This window comes from Panthera leo, chromosome A1, assembly GCF_018350215.1.
Source record: "Panthera leo isolate Ple1 chromosome A1, P.leo_Ple1_pat1.1, whole genome shotgun sequence".
Classification (NCBI taxonomy): domain Eukaryota; kingdom Metazoa; phylum Chordata; class Mammalia; order Carnivora; family Felidae; genus Panthera; species Panthera leo.
The window spans coordinates 146,471,434-146,488,089 of NC_056679.1; the positions used below are offsets into that span (position 1 = coordinate 146,471,434).

The 16,656-nt window shown below is 37.9% G+C and overlaps 1 protein-coding gene across 17 annotated transcripts in view; it reads left to right on the forward strand.

The window, feature by feature from the left end:
* XRCC4 (X-ray repair cross complementing 4) overlaps window positions 1-16,656 on the forward strand; it is a 313,377-nt gene that overhangs the window by 212,545 nt on the left and 84,176 nt on the right. For 12 of the 17 annotated variants that reach the window (XR_006203731.1, XR_006203710.1, XR_006203702.1 and 9 more), the window contains one exon: window positions 3,376-3,499. Coding sequence is in view for 4 of the 17 variants with exons in the window: in XM_042942785.1 (XP_042798719.1) it covers window positions 3,376-3,487 (112 nt within the window). In the remaining 13 variants the exon portion in view is untranslated. Of the gene's footprint in view, window positions 1-2,326; window positions 2,363-3,375; window positions 4,122-11,872; window position 16,656 lie in introns of those variants that run through there. The other 5 variants (XR_006203720.1, XR_006203729.1, XM_042942797.1 and 2 more) reach the window with 5 other exon arrangements.

The window sequence follows — 16,656 nt, forward strand, 5'->3', positions numbered from 1 at the left end:
CTCTGGTCTTTGGCATACATTTTTAAATTATGTTGGAATTTTTAAATGTTTATAGGAGTTCTAGATAGTAATCCTCTCTTAGTAGCATATGTTGCAATATCTCCTTTCAGTTTGTAACTTATCTTTTCATTTTCTCTAAGTGTGAATAGAAGTACTTCTTTTTTTCCCACATTTTGTTAGATGTTTTATTCATTTTTGAGAGAGAGAGAGAGAAACAGAGACAGAGAGAGAGTGTGAGTGGGGGAGGGGTAGAGACAGAAGGAAACCCAGAGTCCATAGCAGACTCCAGGTTCTGAGCTGTCAACCCAGAGCCTGATGTAGGGCTCAGACTCACAAACCACAAGATCACGACCTGAGCTGAAGTCACACGCTTATCCGACTGAGCCACCAGGCACCCCTACCAGTACTAACTTCTAATGCTTCCAATGTAATTGAACTTATCAGTCTTTATGGTTTCATTTTCTGCTTTAAAAAAAAAACCAAAACCAAAAATAATTATCTCTATCCTAAGGTCCTAAAGACATTGTCCTAAATTTTATGTGTATTGTGTGGGTAGAGATACAGTTAAACTACATAAAAACTGACTTTTGATTTTTGATGTCAGAACCGTTGTTTGTGTCATGGTCAAATAAGCATGATTTTTCAAGTGTCAAAGTGCTGTCAATCATTGCACATTTTCCTGGATCTCTCACTTTGCTCAGATTGGCACCTTGACATGTTTCAGAAATACTATTCTCAGAATATGCTACAAAATGCACGTAATTCACTCCAAGCAATACTAATGTTTCTCATTTGAATAAGAAATGGTTGATACTCCATCCAAGGTAATACCAATATGAAACTTGGCTGAGAAAATGTCCTTACAAAAGGAGCCAGTAGCTGGAATAACATTTTAAAAGATGTTGGTCATTCAACTCCCAGAAAGTTAAAAGAGAAGCCAATCTTCATTCTAAAATTTTAGAGAAACTTTCCCAGGATGAGATACATCTTTTGACAACTCTAACTTTTGATCTACATTATTCGCTGTTAATTAGATGGTGGTAGTGCAGTTCTGATTTGGGTTGTAGTTCCTGTGTGTGTTATGTGCATGTGTGTGCTGTAATATAGTGTGGAATCAAGCTAATAAAACCGAACTTTCTGCAATTATATTACTGAGAACATAACTCATCTTTTAGTAAAGCTGTCATCATCTAGTTTCACTTATTCCCTTTATTTGAAAAGTCCTCTTCTTCAGCATTGAACTCTACAAAGGTGGTTTCTTATTATCATTAGCCATTCTTCTTTAATTCACAAGTCGTACAGTAAACATTTATTACTTATAAAAATGATCAAACTTTTCTTTTGGCTATGGGAAGAATTCTAAATTTACCCTGTTGACTTACAACAGATATGAAAGCTATAGAACAATGATTTCAATTCATTCAACAACTTGTATTGAACATGTGTTATGCCCTGGACACTAAGGCCAAAAGAGTCAAAATATAATTTGTTAGCTTCTCGTGACTTTAGAAGGAGATGGGAATCATAAACGGACCACTAGGAATCTATTTCCTTCAGATTTGTCACTTCACAGTGGTCCTTTTGTATTATGACAGTTTTTAAAAGCTGAATTGATTGATCTTTGTGTTCTGGTTGTAAACTACAAACAAAATTAGAGACTTTTCAAAGTCTGAAAAAATTTAAGTTGAAAAAAATTCAGTTTTCTATCTTGCCAGGAGGAGAAAAAGCAACTCTAAGACATTTAGGGCCAGTAATAATTATACTTTTGTTCTTTACTGTAACAGTTTCTCCTTCTATAGAGTATATTTTTAGCTATTTAATTTTATGTTACAATAATTGTGTCCATATTTACTATTAATTTTAACATTAAAGTTCCCAGAGGGAGGTCTTGTCATCTTCATAATGCATCAGTGCCTAGCACCTTGGCATTCCTGTGAGCATAATGTTGTCTAAACTTGGCTTGCTCAGGATAAGACAGAACACATCCCAGGTTTAGTGGCAGCCAACCACGGTTGATTGTATGCAGTCAGGAGGCAAAAGAGGACCCTGTGGCAGATTCATTTTTAGTTCTCTGTGCAAGAAAAAACAAAAACAAACAAACAAAAAAAACGAAGACAAAAAACAGTGGGTGCTGGATTTCTGAAATACTCATAATCTAAACATACTCAATGTTTGGGGATTTTTCAGTGGTTATTCTTTTAAATTAAAGACGTTATTAGCAGGGGCTTTTTGTTCATGCAGCATTAGCAGCTAATAATAATAGTTTACAGATTTTTTGTGGAAATTTGAAAGCATTTTCATATACAACACTTCATTTCATCTTCAGACCACCTCCGAGGCAGATGTCACCTCATATTTACAGGTGAGAAAACAGAATCCAGTTAGGTTAAATGACTTGTCTGAAGTCACATCGCTAATAAGAAATGCTCCTAGATCCAAATCTGTTTCCTAACCTCAAGTCCCATTCTCTTTCATCTATACCGATCTGCTATGACTCCTCCTCTACCTTCGAGGTTGGAAATGTGGTGGCATTACTGAGTTTTACTGTGTTGACTCATCTTAGTCATTACTGCCCCAGAAGCCACTCTGATTGTCAATGCTAATTTTTCAATATCATAATTTATTTAGGTTCATAAAGAACCACTGACAACATTTATGCAGGGGTCCTTCTGATTGAGCTCTGTTACCTACCGGCTTACCTTTTTATAAATCTGTTTAACAGTCAGTGGTCATCATTCTTTTTATCCTAGGTCTCAGAGAGAATATTTACATAAATACAGAGGTCATTCCATTGATGTGGTAACTCCAGTACTGACACTGAATAAAATCTAGTTACTAAATAAAGATATATAGATTCAGTAAATGAGTGTGGACCAACAGCATTTCAGCACTGCTAAAACGTGAAGTCACTATTATAGACACACTAACAGTCAAAAGACCACGAAAAGAAATTCATGTAAGCAGAACCTTCTGATGTTAAGAGATTAAAATGCAAGTTAATAGGTAGATTTTAAAGGAGTCTAAGGAATTGTAAATTGTGATGGGATTACTGAAGAAATGGCTTGAGAACCTTCGTATCTTGGCATGAAGACAACATAGAGGATATTTTATTTCTTGACTTTAATGTTGAGTATTGTTGTAGGCCCTTGATTTTTTGTTACCTCAGAATAGAGACGGATTAATTCTAAAAGCAGTTAAAGTAATTAGATTCTCTTCATCTCTTTTTTTTTTATGTTAACGCAGCATAGGGAAGTAAGTCTCTAAACCAATTCTGAAATAGAATTTAACTTTTTATTTCGCTTACATATCTCTTTCTTTTTCTCTAAATGGCATTTTTTAGACTAAAATTATCTTGATTTTTTTTTTTTTCTCTAGGCTTGATCCTCCACAACCTGAGAAGTTGAAAAAGGAGCACAGCTCAACTGAAAACATGTCTTTAGAAACTCTAAGAAACAGTAGTTCAGAAGACCTCTTTGATGAGATTTAACTGTCTCAAAAGGTACTTTGATGTTCACTAGACTATGTTTTCTATTCATTTCTTTAAACTAAGAAAGCAAGATTTCAACTCAGCAGCAGCTATTACTGTACCCTACAATTTAATTACATACACACTGAATCGAAACCATTGTGCAAAATGGATTATGCATGTATATGAAGATATGATTTGATGACAGTGGTACATTATTCTAAACTATTCATTCCCATGCCTATAATTACATAAAATCTCAGACTTTGTATTGCAAAGGACACATTTATCATATTCAGTTCACACATATTATATGTGGTAGCTGTCTAACATCCTGTCTAGGAAGATTTTGGAAAAAGGACAAAGAAAGTGTCTACAGTTCTTTTTTGAATAGTCATGTTCTGAACAATGATGCTTGAACATTTTAATTTGTGAAATGATGTATAAAATTTATTTTTAGTTCATACACAAGCAACCTCAAAATCTGATGATAAAATTTTTGATACATTGAGGATTTATGTTCCTAATAAAATATGTTATTTAGCTTACCTTTTTTCTTTATTATAGTAGCAGACTTTATAAGGTGCTTATTGATATAAATGTAACCCCTTTTTGTATCAAAAACATGTTTTTTCAGGAACCCTCTTGCACTGTTGGTGGGTATGCAAACTGGTGCAGCCTCTCTGGAAAACAGTGTGGAGGTTCCTCAAAAAATTAAAAATAGATCTAACCTATGACCCAGCAGTAGCACCGCTAGGAATTTACCCAAGGGACACAGGAGTGCTGTGGGTACAAGTGCATAGGGGCACTTGTACCCCAGTGTTTATAGCAGCACTTTTAACAGTAGCCAAATTATGGAAAGAGCCTAAATGTCCATTGACTGATGAATGGATAAAGAAGTTGTGGTTTATATATACAATGGAATACTACTTGGCAATGAGAAAGAATGAAATATGGCCTTTTGTAGCAATGTGGGTGGAACTGGAGAGTATTATGCTAAGCGAAATAAGCTATACAGAGAAAGACAGATACTATATGTTTTCATTATTATGTGGATCCTGAGAAACTTAACAGAAGACCATGGGGGAAGGAAAGGGGGAAAAAAAAGTTAGGGAGGGAGGAAAACCATAAGAGACTCTTAAAAACTGAGAACAAACTGAGGGTTGATGGGGGGTGGGGGAGAGGGGAAAGTGGGTGATAGACATTGAGGAGGGCACCTATTGGGATGAGCACTGGGTGTTGTATGGAAACCAATTTGACAATAAATTTCATATTTAAAAAAAACATGTTCTTTTCAGAGATTGTTGATAAAAGACTTCTTACACATTAAGGACCCTCTTTGAAAATAATGACCATGCCATATTTACTTATCAATCCTCAATAACATCTAGCACAATTTTTTAAAAACATAGTTACTGTTTCTACCTCCTACCCTCTCATTCTGTCTTCACTTCTTTCCAGTTGAACATCCCTTTTCTCCATGGTTTCAAAGTTAACAGCGACCATCATGTTGATAAATTCAACAGTTGGTCCATTCTCAGTCCTCCTCTTACTAAGCCTCTCAGCTACACACCTGACATAGTCGGTCACTTCTCAGTAAACATTTTCTTCACTTGACTTTTGCATTAACATATGTTGTTTTCTCTTCCTTTTTGTACACGGAGGCTCTTTGGCCCAGAGTTAAGTGTTTTAGTGCCTCAGGTTTATTCTTCAGCCTTCTTCTTTTCACTACCTACCTTGTCTATCTAGTATTTCTGTGATTTTAAATACCATTTGCATGCTAATATCTCCAAAATTAGAATAGTTCTGTTTCCACGGTCATATATGTTGTAGAGTCAGTTGACCTTTGAACAGTGCTAGGGTTGGGGAACTGGTGCCCTTTGTAGTCAAAAATCTTCGTATAATTTTTGACTCTCCAAGAACTTAACGACTAAGAGACTCCTATTGACTAGAAGGCTTACTGAAAATATAAATAGTCAATACTTATTTTGCGTTTATATGTATTATATATTGTATTCTCACAACAAAGTAAGCGAGTGAAAAGAAAATGTTACTAAGAAATCATAGGGAAGAGACAATACATTTATAGTACTGTACGATAAAAAATGTGTATATAAGTGGACCTGCATGGTTCACACCCCTGTTGTTCAAGGGTCAGCTTTATAATTTATCATTAATTTTTTGCAAAAGGAGGTTCTTAAAAATCTGAGTACATCTACCTGCTTTGGATGATTATTTGGATGTTTAAGCACATCTAAAGCAGAGGTCTGATTACATCCCGATCATCTTTTTTCTCCATTCTTCCCCACCCAACAAATTACTGTGACACCTGGTTGCTTCAAGCTGAAAACCCAGGAATCCTGATCAGTACCTTTGTTTCGCTCTTCTCCCACATCCTGTTATTTTTACCTCCAAAATACAGCTTGATTCTATCTACTTCTCTCTTACTATCTACTACATCTGCCCCCTGACTGGTCTCCCTGCCAATCTCCTATTGTACAATGCACACAAACTGAATTTTTTAAGTTTTAGGAAAGAGCATTTCCCTGCCTGGATTGAAACCCTCCAATAGTAAGCCACTGCTCTTTGGATAAAGTTCACACTCCGTACCCCAGCTTACAAGATTTGATATGATCTGGCCCCTACCTGTCTCTACCCTTGGTTTCCTGCTCTTTTCTCTTTGCTTGCCTTGCTCCTTACTGTCCCTCAAGTAGGTCAGATCTCAGAACCATTGTATTGGTCAGAATGTTCATCTTCCTATGGTTAGTTTCTTCTCATCTTTCAGGTCTAGAATCAAATGTCACCTCCTCAGAGGTCCTTTCCCTGAAATGCCCTTTCTAAAGATGTGCATACTCCCAGTCACTGTCCCATTGGAATATTTTTTCACTGTGCATATCACCACACAGAATTATTTTTTTCATCTCTCTCTCTCTCTCTGTCTGCCTGTCTCCCAATAGAAAGTTAGCCCCATCATAGCAGAGGCATGGCCATCTGTTTTATCTATCTTCCAGTTCGTATAACAGGGCTAGATTCACAAAGGCTTACTAAGCATTTGTTGAATGAATAAATGCATGTCTTCCACAAAACAGACACTCAAATGTTTCTTTAAGTTATTAAACTGTTTTGAAAGAAACTTAGGAAAAGGTTGAAACTTAGTTGATTTGACACAGAGAAATAATTGTTTAGAAGCTTCAAGTACCTTTTGTGCTTAATTATAAATAATATATACATATATATTTATGCGTGTAGGCTTGACTACAGAGAGAATCAGGAAGAAATTACACTTTATTGTTTATATCAGAACAAGATTCTATTCAGTCAGTGGAACAACAAAATACTTTAAAAAGAAATTTACCACATTTGTATTTCCATAGTGGCATCCATTTAAGAAGGAAAGCTTTAAAATAAATGTAGATATAAATATGTGAAATATGAAAATATAGGGGTGCCTGAGAGGCTCAGTCACTTGAGCAGCCAACTCTTGATTTCAGCTCAGGTCTCAATCCCAGGGTAGTGGGATCAAGCCCCACATCGGGCTTTATGCTCAGTGTAGAACCGGCTTAAGATTCATATTCTCTCTCTCTCTCCCACTCCCACACCCTGCCTCCCTCCCTCCTTCCCCCTCTTCCCTTCAGCCTCTCTCCCCTACTCATGCTCTCTCTCTCTCTAAAATTCAATAAATAAATACACACATACATGCAATAAACATATAATTGTAAAGTCTAAAATTCTGCTCAGTTACATAGAAACTTCACTATACTATGAATCTCAGATAATCTAAGATTTGCCTTGGACCTTTCCAAGGGGATTTTGTACATAAAGTACTAGAATCTCAAAATAATGTTATCTCTTCTGAATAACCAAAATTAATCTACAATTATTGTATGTGTGTATACTTACATATAAAGGTTTTTTTTAAGTGAAAGAGAAGAAGAAAAACAGAATTTTGGCTATTAACCCGCTAGTGGTGAGAGAGGGATGATGTACAGAAAATGTTTCCTAAGTAATTGTAACAGGAGAATCTATAAAGCTCATATTTACAAGATTTTGATTATATTTTTCCAGAGCAGTGTATCTTTTCCACCATTGTTTTGTGTCAGATTGATTCAGCTGGTTAGAACAAAGCATAAGTAGTACATAGTTATGGTTCCCTCTTTTATATCGAGCATGGAGAATTTGAAGGGCTAGTTTTACATTTTCTGCTCCGCGTAGACAGATATCTATAGATTTGGTATCAAGATGTGCAGCTCTAGTCATTCTATGCCATGATTTTTCCTCACATTTTTCCATTGTTTATATTCAAAAACAGATTTTTACAGAAAAACACTGAAATTGAAGGCACAAGAATTAAGTTATAATGCAGCATGAATTTTGTTTGGTTTTTTACTTTTTTGACCTTTGTTATAAAACAAGGTGACATTTTTTTTTTTCAGCTTAAAATTTATAATTCTTGGCCCTGGGATCAGATGGTATGACTTAGGCCTCATTAGGGAAGTTCATGGAAGAAAAAGTCCCATCTCAGGAAGAGATGTCTTTATTATGTAGTTTTAAAAGGTCAGGAAACTACTTGAGACAAGTTTTTCTTAATGGCATATAACTCAAATTTATAAAATACTAGACCCTGTGTTTTGGAGCCAAACAGCTGTTTATTGGGTAAATTTGACTCAATAAATGTTTATAAAGGATCCGTTATGCACAAAAAAAAACCAAAAAAACAGAACTGGGCCATGTGGAGAATTTACGGATAATTCCATCCATTCACCAAATATCTGTTAAGCATTTGTGTCAGTCTCTGTTTTGGGCACTAGATGCAGCAGTGAATAATATGTGTGGTTTGTTGCTGTGGAGCTTATATTCTAGTAAGTGAAATTTGGGCCTGCTCTCAAAGAGTGAAGTATATGGAAGGGAGTTGACATTGGGGCCCAAAATCAGTATCTGATAAACTATCATATCAAGGAGTGGTAGCGTAAGTGTCATAAAGAAAAGAACAAAAAGTTTATGGGTGAAGATCCACAGAAAATTTAAAAAAAAATCCTATTGGGAGGCTAAGAGAAATCAGTAGGGTTGAGGAACGTATGCTGTGAATGAGACTGTATGCCGGATCAGAGGAGAGTGCAGAAGGTCCTGGGGGTAGGGGCTTGGGGTTACTGTTCAAGTTTGTAATTGTGAATCATCAGAATGAAGGAAACAAGTTAGAAGGCTTTCCGGGAGGAATGTTGGCCAGGTGGATTTAGAATATGAAGCTAAGTTTTGTAATAAAGATATAACAAGAATTGAGCTCCACATTTCAGACTGGCACTTCCACGGGAAGATATATACTGCCAGAAATCTTCAGGTCGTGGGGCCCTTCTTGGACATCTGGGATTGAGAAAGGAGAACGAGTCAGTGGGTCCCTTGTCAGATACTTTGCAGAAGCAGCCAACCCTCATCCCTTTGTGTCTCTCAGTCTTACACTTAGTATAATTTATAGAATCCATTTTTAATAAAATTAAATAGGTGACCTCGAAATTCATGAAAGACCTCATGAATTTACCTATACATCAGCAAATTAAAAAAAAAATAAGTAGTTAACACATTTGGTAAGGGAGAATGATAGTCACTATTTATCCATTTCTACCTATTGTTTGAATTAAAAATTTTCACTGGTGTTCTGAAAACTCCTGGTGAATGCTTTTCAGGAGGGCAGATTTCATTTGCAAGTGTTCTGTGAGCAAGCCTGCTGTGATTTTCTCCATATATTAATAACTGGGAAAGGATACTTTGACACATACATGCCAAGAACTTCATGGTTGCTTCCTAACTGACCATCCGTCTCCTGTCCTAATTTCCACCTCTCTGATCTACTCACCCAAAAACACACTCACCAGTGTACTTTGTACTTACTTTCTTCCTTTCAGTTATCCACATGTCATGTTATTCACCAACTGTTATTACTACTTTCTGATTTTCCTCTGTAATATGAATTTTGTTGTTTATATGTTGATTTTTCTTCCATCTTTTGGAGGTCCTTTGTCCTAAACTCTCATCTCAAAATCTCACAGAGAACTGTATTTTCTCAGTGAGGGTCTCTTTGTCCCTAAAAGTTCTTGATTCTTCAGGAAAGGAGAGAGTGATTGGAGCCTACACCTATCTTGATAGTGGATGGTCTTATCAAGGGCAGGAGCAATTTTTGTGGCTACTGTTCCAGTAAGTGGAATATAGGCTAGACCTGAACTACTTACTTTTGGTTTAAAGACAGTCTCCAGCTTAATTACAATCTTAGAAATAACACAGCCAGTCAACTATATGTAGGTGGATTAGATAATTTTTTTGGAACCTGCTCATACAAGACCCTTCTAGGAATCTGTCATACTCTGCATTCCTCTGAAGGGCTTGCATACAAGCAATTTATTTGGGAATATGGTGCTAGGGAGCAAGAGTGCTAGACTGGAAGCACTTAGAAGGAAAGGAGGAAAAACGAGTGCAAGGATGCCTTATCAAGGCAGCCCGCCCTGTGGGTGATATGCTCCACCCTACCAGGATGTTCTGAGGTACCTTCTGAAAGTCATCTCAGAACAATACATCTGGGGACAAAAGGGAGAAGCATTTATCCATGGGTTGCTGTTTCCATTGGTCAAGAGTGGCCTGGAAGCATTGTTCCCACATATCTCACTTCGCCCCTGTTTAGTACGTAGCGGGGTCCCTGCAGGTGACCACAGCTGCAGTCTCAGAGAAGCCCTGGACAGGAAACAAGAGGAGCACAGGTACCAATTTTACGTGCTTGAAGTAGAGCAAAGCCTGCCTGGAACTGATTGCCAAAGAAATGGCTACTGTTGAGGATTTTGAGGTGGTATACAAGGGGTGTCCAATATAGAATCCATGTTTTATGCACATGCCCCTGCCTCACGTCCCCACCCTAGCCATAGCTGATTAGGCCAGGGAAAGAAATGTGACTCTCACTGCGTGGCTGAACTTGAGTTCCCTGAAAAAGCCAATGTGTAAGTTGGCACAGAGACTGACTGGAAGAAAGAGAAGGCTGCAGAGCACAATGGAGCAGAGGTGCCCTGTGACCCTTGAGACTGACTGGGAGAGTAGCCGGTGCCTGGAGTAGATGCGGGTCATTCTGTAGTTCAGAGCCTGTTTCAGTGCAGACATATGTCTAAACTTCACTGCTCCCTTTTCTGAGGACTTACCAGTGAAATGGTTCCATAAAGCAAAGAAGAAAGTACCCAATTAATAAGGAAATCAAATATATTCTCCATTGGACATTTTAATCAATTTTTACTACCTTCAGTTAACAAGTTGTCACTAGTTAACTCTACCACTAATAGAACATTTCAGGAGAGGTTTCATCTAGATTGGTATAGGCAAACTTGAATAAGAGGGGAAAGTAAAACCACTTTTATAATTAAAATTTACATAATTTTTATAATAAAACTTTAAAATTCATTAAAATGCCATTATATATAGCTAAGATCTTACCTACATTAGATGTGTCTTTAAAGTATTGATGGATCTGAATGGTAGTATGAAATGTCTATGATCTTTGGCAACATAGGATAGTACTATAAATTTTACTTAGGAATGAATTTTAAGTGTAAGGTGTCACAAAGTTGCCATCATTGGTAGATTAATACCTATGCTAATCCTTTAAAGAATACAAAGCAATATATTTTTTCTTGATTTTACCAAATAGTAAAAGGAACTCTATCAAATTGTAGTGTTTTTATGTGATGACAAGGGTTCCCTCTCTCTCTCTCTCTCTGCTCTCTCAATTATGATCTGATTGAAAACTATGTGAGAGGGGTGCCTGGGTGGCTCAGTTGGTTAAGTGTCCCGCTTTTTGTCTCAGCTCAGGTCATGATCTCACAGTTCGTAAGTTCAAGCCCAACATAGGGCTCTGTGCTGACAGCGTGGAACCTGCTTGGAATTGTCTCTCCCTCTCTTTCTGCCCCTACCCCACTTGTGCTCGCTCTCGCTCTCTCTCTCTCTCTCTCTCAAAATAATACATAAACTTAAAAAAAAAACCTTACAAAAAGAAAGAAAGAAGACTTTGTGAAACTTTTGGATCCCTATTAGGACAAGATGCTGGTAGTGATGATGGGAGAAATATGCTTTGTCATTGTGCTTTGCAAACATTTAGGGAGTTTATCTGAAATATTCCAGAGCCCCTGTTGAGTAATATTGGAAACAATCTTGCTTTGCTCCTTTGAGAGATATAATATAGTATATTTCTCTCAAGAACTATGTTTACAGAGAAGTAATTACATTACTATGGAAGATTAAATTATTGTCAGTAAATACTCTCCACTATCACTGCTCCATTGACTTGCTTTGGACTATAAAATGTGGATGAAATAAAAATATTCCACTTTTTGTGCCCAGAAGTTAAAAAGCATTATGTGTTTCTGCTTTTTCTTCTGGGAGCTTCTGATCTCTGCTGTGAGAAGGAACATGCCCCAGGTAGCTGCAGCCCGTGCTGCCTGGGCCTCTGATGAGATCATGGAGCAGAAATGAACTCAGTCCTAAACTGGAGTCGAGCTCACTACCCTGAAACCTTCAGAAGAGCGATCCATCTGAGCCCAATCCAGATAGACTGAGCTACAGTCAACCATGCTGACCATGAGCGTGAGAACAATTGCTTACTACTCACAGCCACTAAGATTTGCTGTAGTTTGTTATATAACGGTATTTTGACAATAGCTAACCAGTATAGTTACTCATATAGAATAAAATACAGTGACAACTTTACATTTGTAGTAGCTGTTAATATGTACATGGCATAAAAATCTGGTGTCTTCTAGCTGGAATTTGATAATAGAATAAGTAGGAATTACAAGTGTGGATTTGGGGACGAGAGTAAGCCAAGTTTCTACACTGTCAGCTGTTAACTATCTCACTCTGGGCAACAAACTTATTTTCTCTGAACTTGTGTTTTCTCATCCATGCAATGGGAATTAAATAAGATAATGCAGATAAAGCACTTAACACAATGTCTGCTACACAGTAAGTAGAGCATGTATAGAAGCCCTTACCACGAGTGTTACTGCTGCACTATCAAATCAGCATACAGTGGATCAGCACGTGGTTCTGTAAAGCCAGATGATCAGCTGCATTGACCCTCTCCCTGAGATTTATTAGCTCAAGCTCCCTATCCTTGCTCCTTTCTAAAGTCTCGCACTTTTCCCGAGACTTATACGAATTCTTGTGCAATTTATTTTCGTGGCCATTTCTGCTCTGAATTCCTGCTTCCACTGGGCTCTGAGTCTCACTTATGTTTTATAATAAAACTGATTTTCTTCTTTCTCTGCTCCATGCTAAGTCAGCCATGAAACTTCCCTCCTTTCCTCTGAATTCCGTGACAAAAGCACTGAGAAATGTCTGTGTGTAGCAGAATTTGTGGAAGGTTTGGATCAGAGAGAGGTAGTTTACCTCAAAGAAAATGAGCGATTTATATTCCATTTTTGCCATAACTCTATTCTTTAAAGCCTTCTGGCTTTCCTACTGTATGAACTTTCCACTGGCAACTTGTCACCTTAAGAGTCCAGTTTCCTGCTATGTCGTCCATCCCTTTGCTCTCATCTCCCTCTTTCCTCCGCTCTCAGCTTTCCCCCAATTGCTGTTATTTTCTCATAAAGAACTGTTTCTCTGTCTCTTTATTCTGATCATCCCATGTATTTACCAGTAGTCATGCAACGTATCTCCATGTAACATTTTCCCTAGTGTTAAAATAATGCATTTATAAATGGCGGTGTCTATCCCTCACCATTTATGCAATGTCATGTTAAAAAGATGGCATGACTTCTAAGCAAAGCAAGATCTAATTGAATGTATTGATTTATCTAAAGAAATGATAATGACTATCAGGGGAGGCACATTTGCCACCAAAGTATAAAAAATGACGAACTTCAGAGGAAAACATTGTGTGTCTGTCTAAACATTGGAAGATAGTCCAGATGCTACCTAGGGAAAAGAAAAATCTATCCCAGAGCTTTAAATATGTTTATGTATTCACCCATCCATTTATTTATTCATAATTTCCCTCAAATGATGAAATTGCCACTCTTTATGGGCCACAATTGGTTGACTTTTATATGATTTGGAATCTCAAAGTGTAGTTACTTCTGACTTGGAGATAGATTTTCAGACTCAATAATATGTCATCCAAAGTCTATGCTTCTTTAACAAGAATTTTTCTGCAAGAATTATGACATTTGAGGAAGGTGAGAGAGGAAAGAAACTATATAATAAAACAAATCCTAGTATTTTCTTGAGGAATTCTATATAAAATAATGCCGTTCCTGAAGAGCATTTTTATCTTTGATTTTTCCATTGTAGCCCTAATCTGTCATATATGATATCAGTAACTTTCATAATTGCCTACATTTGGCAAATGTTACAAGTTTTTCAGTGATAATAACTCAGTGTGTGTTTCACTGTCACTGTCCTTTGTGTCAGTAATCATTCATCTCAAGAATTTGAAATTCAGGCTGTGTGCAAGGACACCAGAATCTGCCCTGTGCCCTTGAGCTTACGCACAATTCTCAACTATGTTTAGAAGAACACAAGTCCACATGTGTATGTGTTTATTCAGTCATCGCGTGTTTGGTGAACACTTTGTGCCAAGCACTCTGCCAGGCACTGGAGATATAAAGATGAGTAACACCATCTTGTCTCATAGTGCCTGGAAGTCTAGACTAAGGAAGGAGGCAGACCTGTACACAATCAAATGTTTGGTAAGTGCTCTAAGAGGGCACAAAGGAGAATCAGCCTGCTCTGACTTTATTGGGAGAGTATAGGAAGAAGAGGTTATGGCCAAGGGAAACCCCAGAGAGGAGATGGATGAAGTTTGAGCTGAACTTCTGGGATGATTGAGGATTTGCCAGGTGGCTGAGATGCACTTTAGGGAAATGGGCGAGTGTGGCATCTTCAGTGTCTTGTGGCTGGAGCAAAGGGAGGGGAAAAAGATGCAGTGAGAGCCTGAGAAGACAGTGTAGGCTCCCCACTGATTATGTGAATGAACAACTATAGAATGATCTTAAGAGAAGAAAGGGAGTGACCTGATTCAGTTTGTGCTTTTGAAAGGGCAATCCGAAGGCCATCTAAGGGCACAACCACATGCACCCAGACGTCTCCCACTTCTTTGCAGGTTGTGTAACTCTCTGATGCTGTTCCCAGCCTGTCTGGAAAACTGTCAAACTCTGCTTCAGACCAAGCAGTATCCACTGATTAAACCTTGCCAACAGTCTTTGCAAGTTGAGAGACTCCTGATGGTAGAGTGACACAACCGGCCCACAGCAGAAAGACCCCTTTTTAGTGCCCAGGCCTTGGGCTTTGATACAAGCAGGGGTGGTTTCATCATTTCCTTTAAGAGTGATCTCAGGGTTTTTTAACGTTTTGTGGAATTGGCTTTCTTCCTTGAACATTCCCAGCCCTGCTTTGACATTCCCATATCCTGCAGAATGCTGCTTATATACACCTTTAGGGGAATTGCTGTTGCTGTCCTCTTTAATTCACTTCTGACACCTCTTTCTGGAGGCCGTAGGTGCGACTGTGCTGTTGGAAGCAATATCCACATTTCTTTCCTAAAGCTTCAATACTTTATGCAAAGGTACCCATTCTGGATCCAGAACTTGTACAGGAAGGAGGGAGTAGAGTTCAATACACTGGTGCCATTCAATGGATGTTAAATAACATAAAGCATCATGAAAGACGGGCTTCCAATCCTGAAAGGAGACATTGTGAACTAACCTTTTCTTCCCTCGGATTTTGATCCCAGGACAATTAAAAGGTATAGAGTATCCTTTTCCTCAAAACAAAGTGGCAGAAATCACACTTTTTAAAAAATCAAATTACATTTTGTTTTCAAGTTTCAACAGAAAACTTGAGACTGTATTTTCCACTGTCTTTCTAGTAGACACACACATTGTTGGCCACTATTTCTCCACAGATTTCAGTGGGCAAGTGCATGAGGAGGCACTTTTTCCACCCTACTGATGATTTTTGCAGTGACCGAACTTTATGAAAATATTTTACAAAATCTTCATGAGTCAATCTTCCAGTGCACTTGAAAATAATTAGGCTTGCTATCACTTGCCTTCCTCTCCTTATCAGAGAAGCATTTGCAACCAGGCATTCTGTGAATGTGGCTAAATCGTATCATAGAATCACTGAGAATATCTTCAATATTAAAGTAATCACCATTGTCCCTGGAGCCCTGACACGGGTGCCAGCATCCCCACTCAGGATCCTCTATCAGTCCTGCCTAGTAGCACAACCCGGCAGCCTCTCTTGATGAAGCAATGTGAGGTTTAGTCCTTATTTTATTCCATTTAATTAAAGAACAGCTGAAAAAATCCTGTCTTGCATTTTCAACACATGGTTCCAATTAGTGCAGCAGAGCAGGACCCTGAATTTGATAAAAGCACTGACGTGTACCTTTGGTGCCTGTACAATGTACTCTTTCATTTTACAAGGTGGCTGAAGTGCAGTTTTAAATATCTTTTTTAAATGTTGACAAAAACCCAGGGGTGTAAGCTTAGGAAAAAAGTGAGGAGAAGTGAACACAATTTTGTTTGAATTGCCTGCCATAGACTTTTAGAACCTTGTATGCAGAAGACGCTTATGTGGGAAAATCTGCAGTGGGCATTTACAGGCTTGTATGCAAAAAGCATTATGGTTCATGAGACTTGCGCTCGGAGGCTATTAGATGGGAGATCCATCACCTCAGGAAATACCACTTACTGTACTGTAAATTTGCTCCATGTGACCAATCTGCTCGAGAGGTAATGGAAATCCCATTCCAGTAAATTTGTTTCAGACCAGGCTAAAACTGATAGGACATTTGCCTTCAGTGGGACTCTTTCTGGATAACTTCTGGAAGTTCATATGTTTTTAAATAGGAAAGTAAAACTTAGGTCCCAGAATCTGGAAATTAGATGTGGAAAAGCCTAATTTAGGTCATCACATCCCACCTCCTGCCAAAATAAAGGGAACTAGCAAGAGGAAAAAGTAAGATAAAACAAGTAAAATATTTTATGACTGCTTCACATGGTGTGTGTTCTGTGCCGTCCCAGAAACAGTGGAATGATTTTCCATTTCAGGTCATGGGAAAGCATGATGTCTTTAGTCCCAGAAGGGTGAGATACTTAAACTGCTATAAGGCCCTTCATGAAGGTTAACAACAAACCTCTTTGTGCCTGACTTTTATT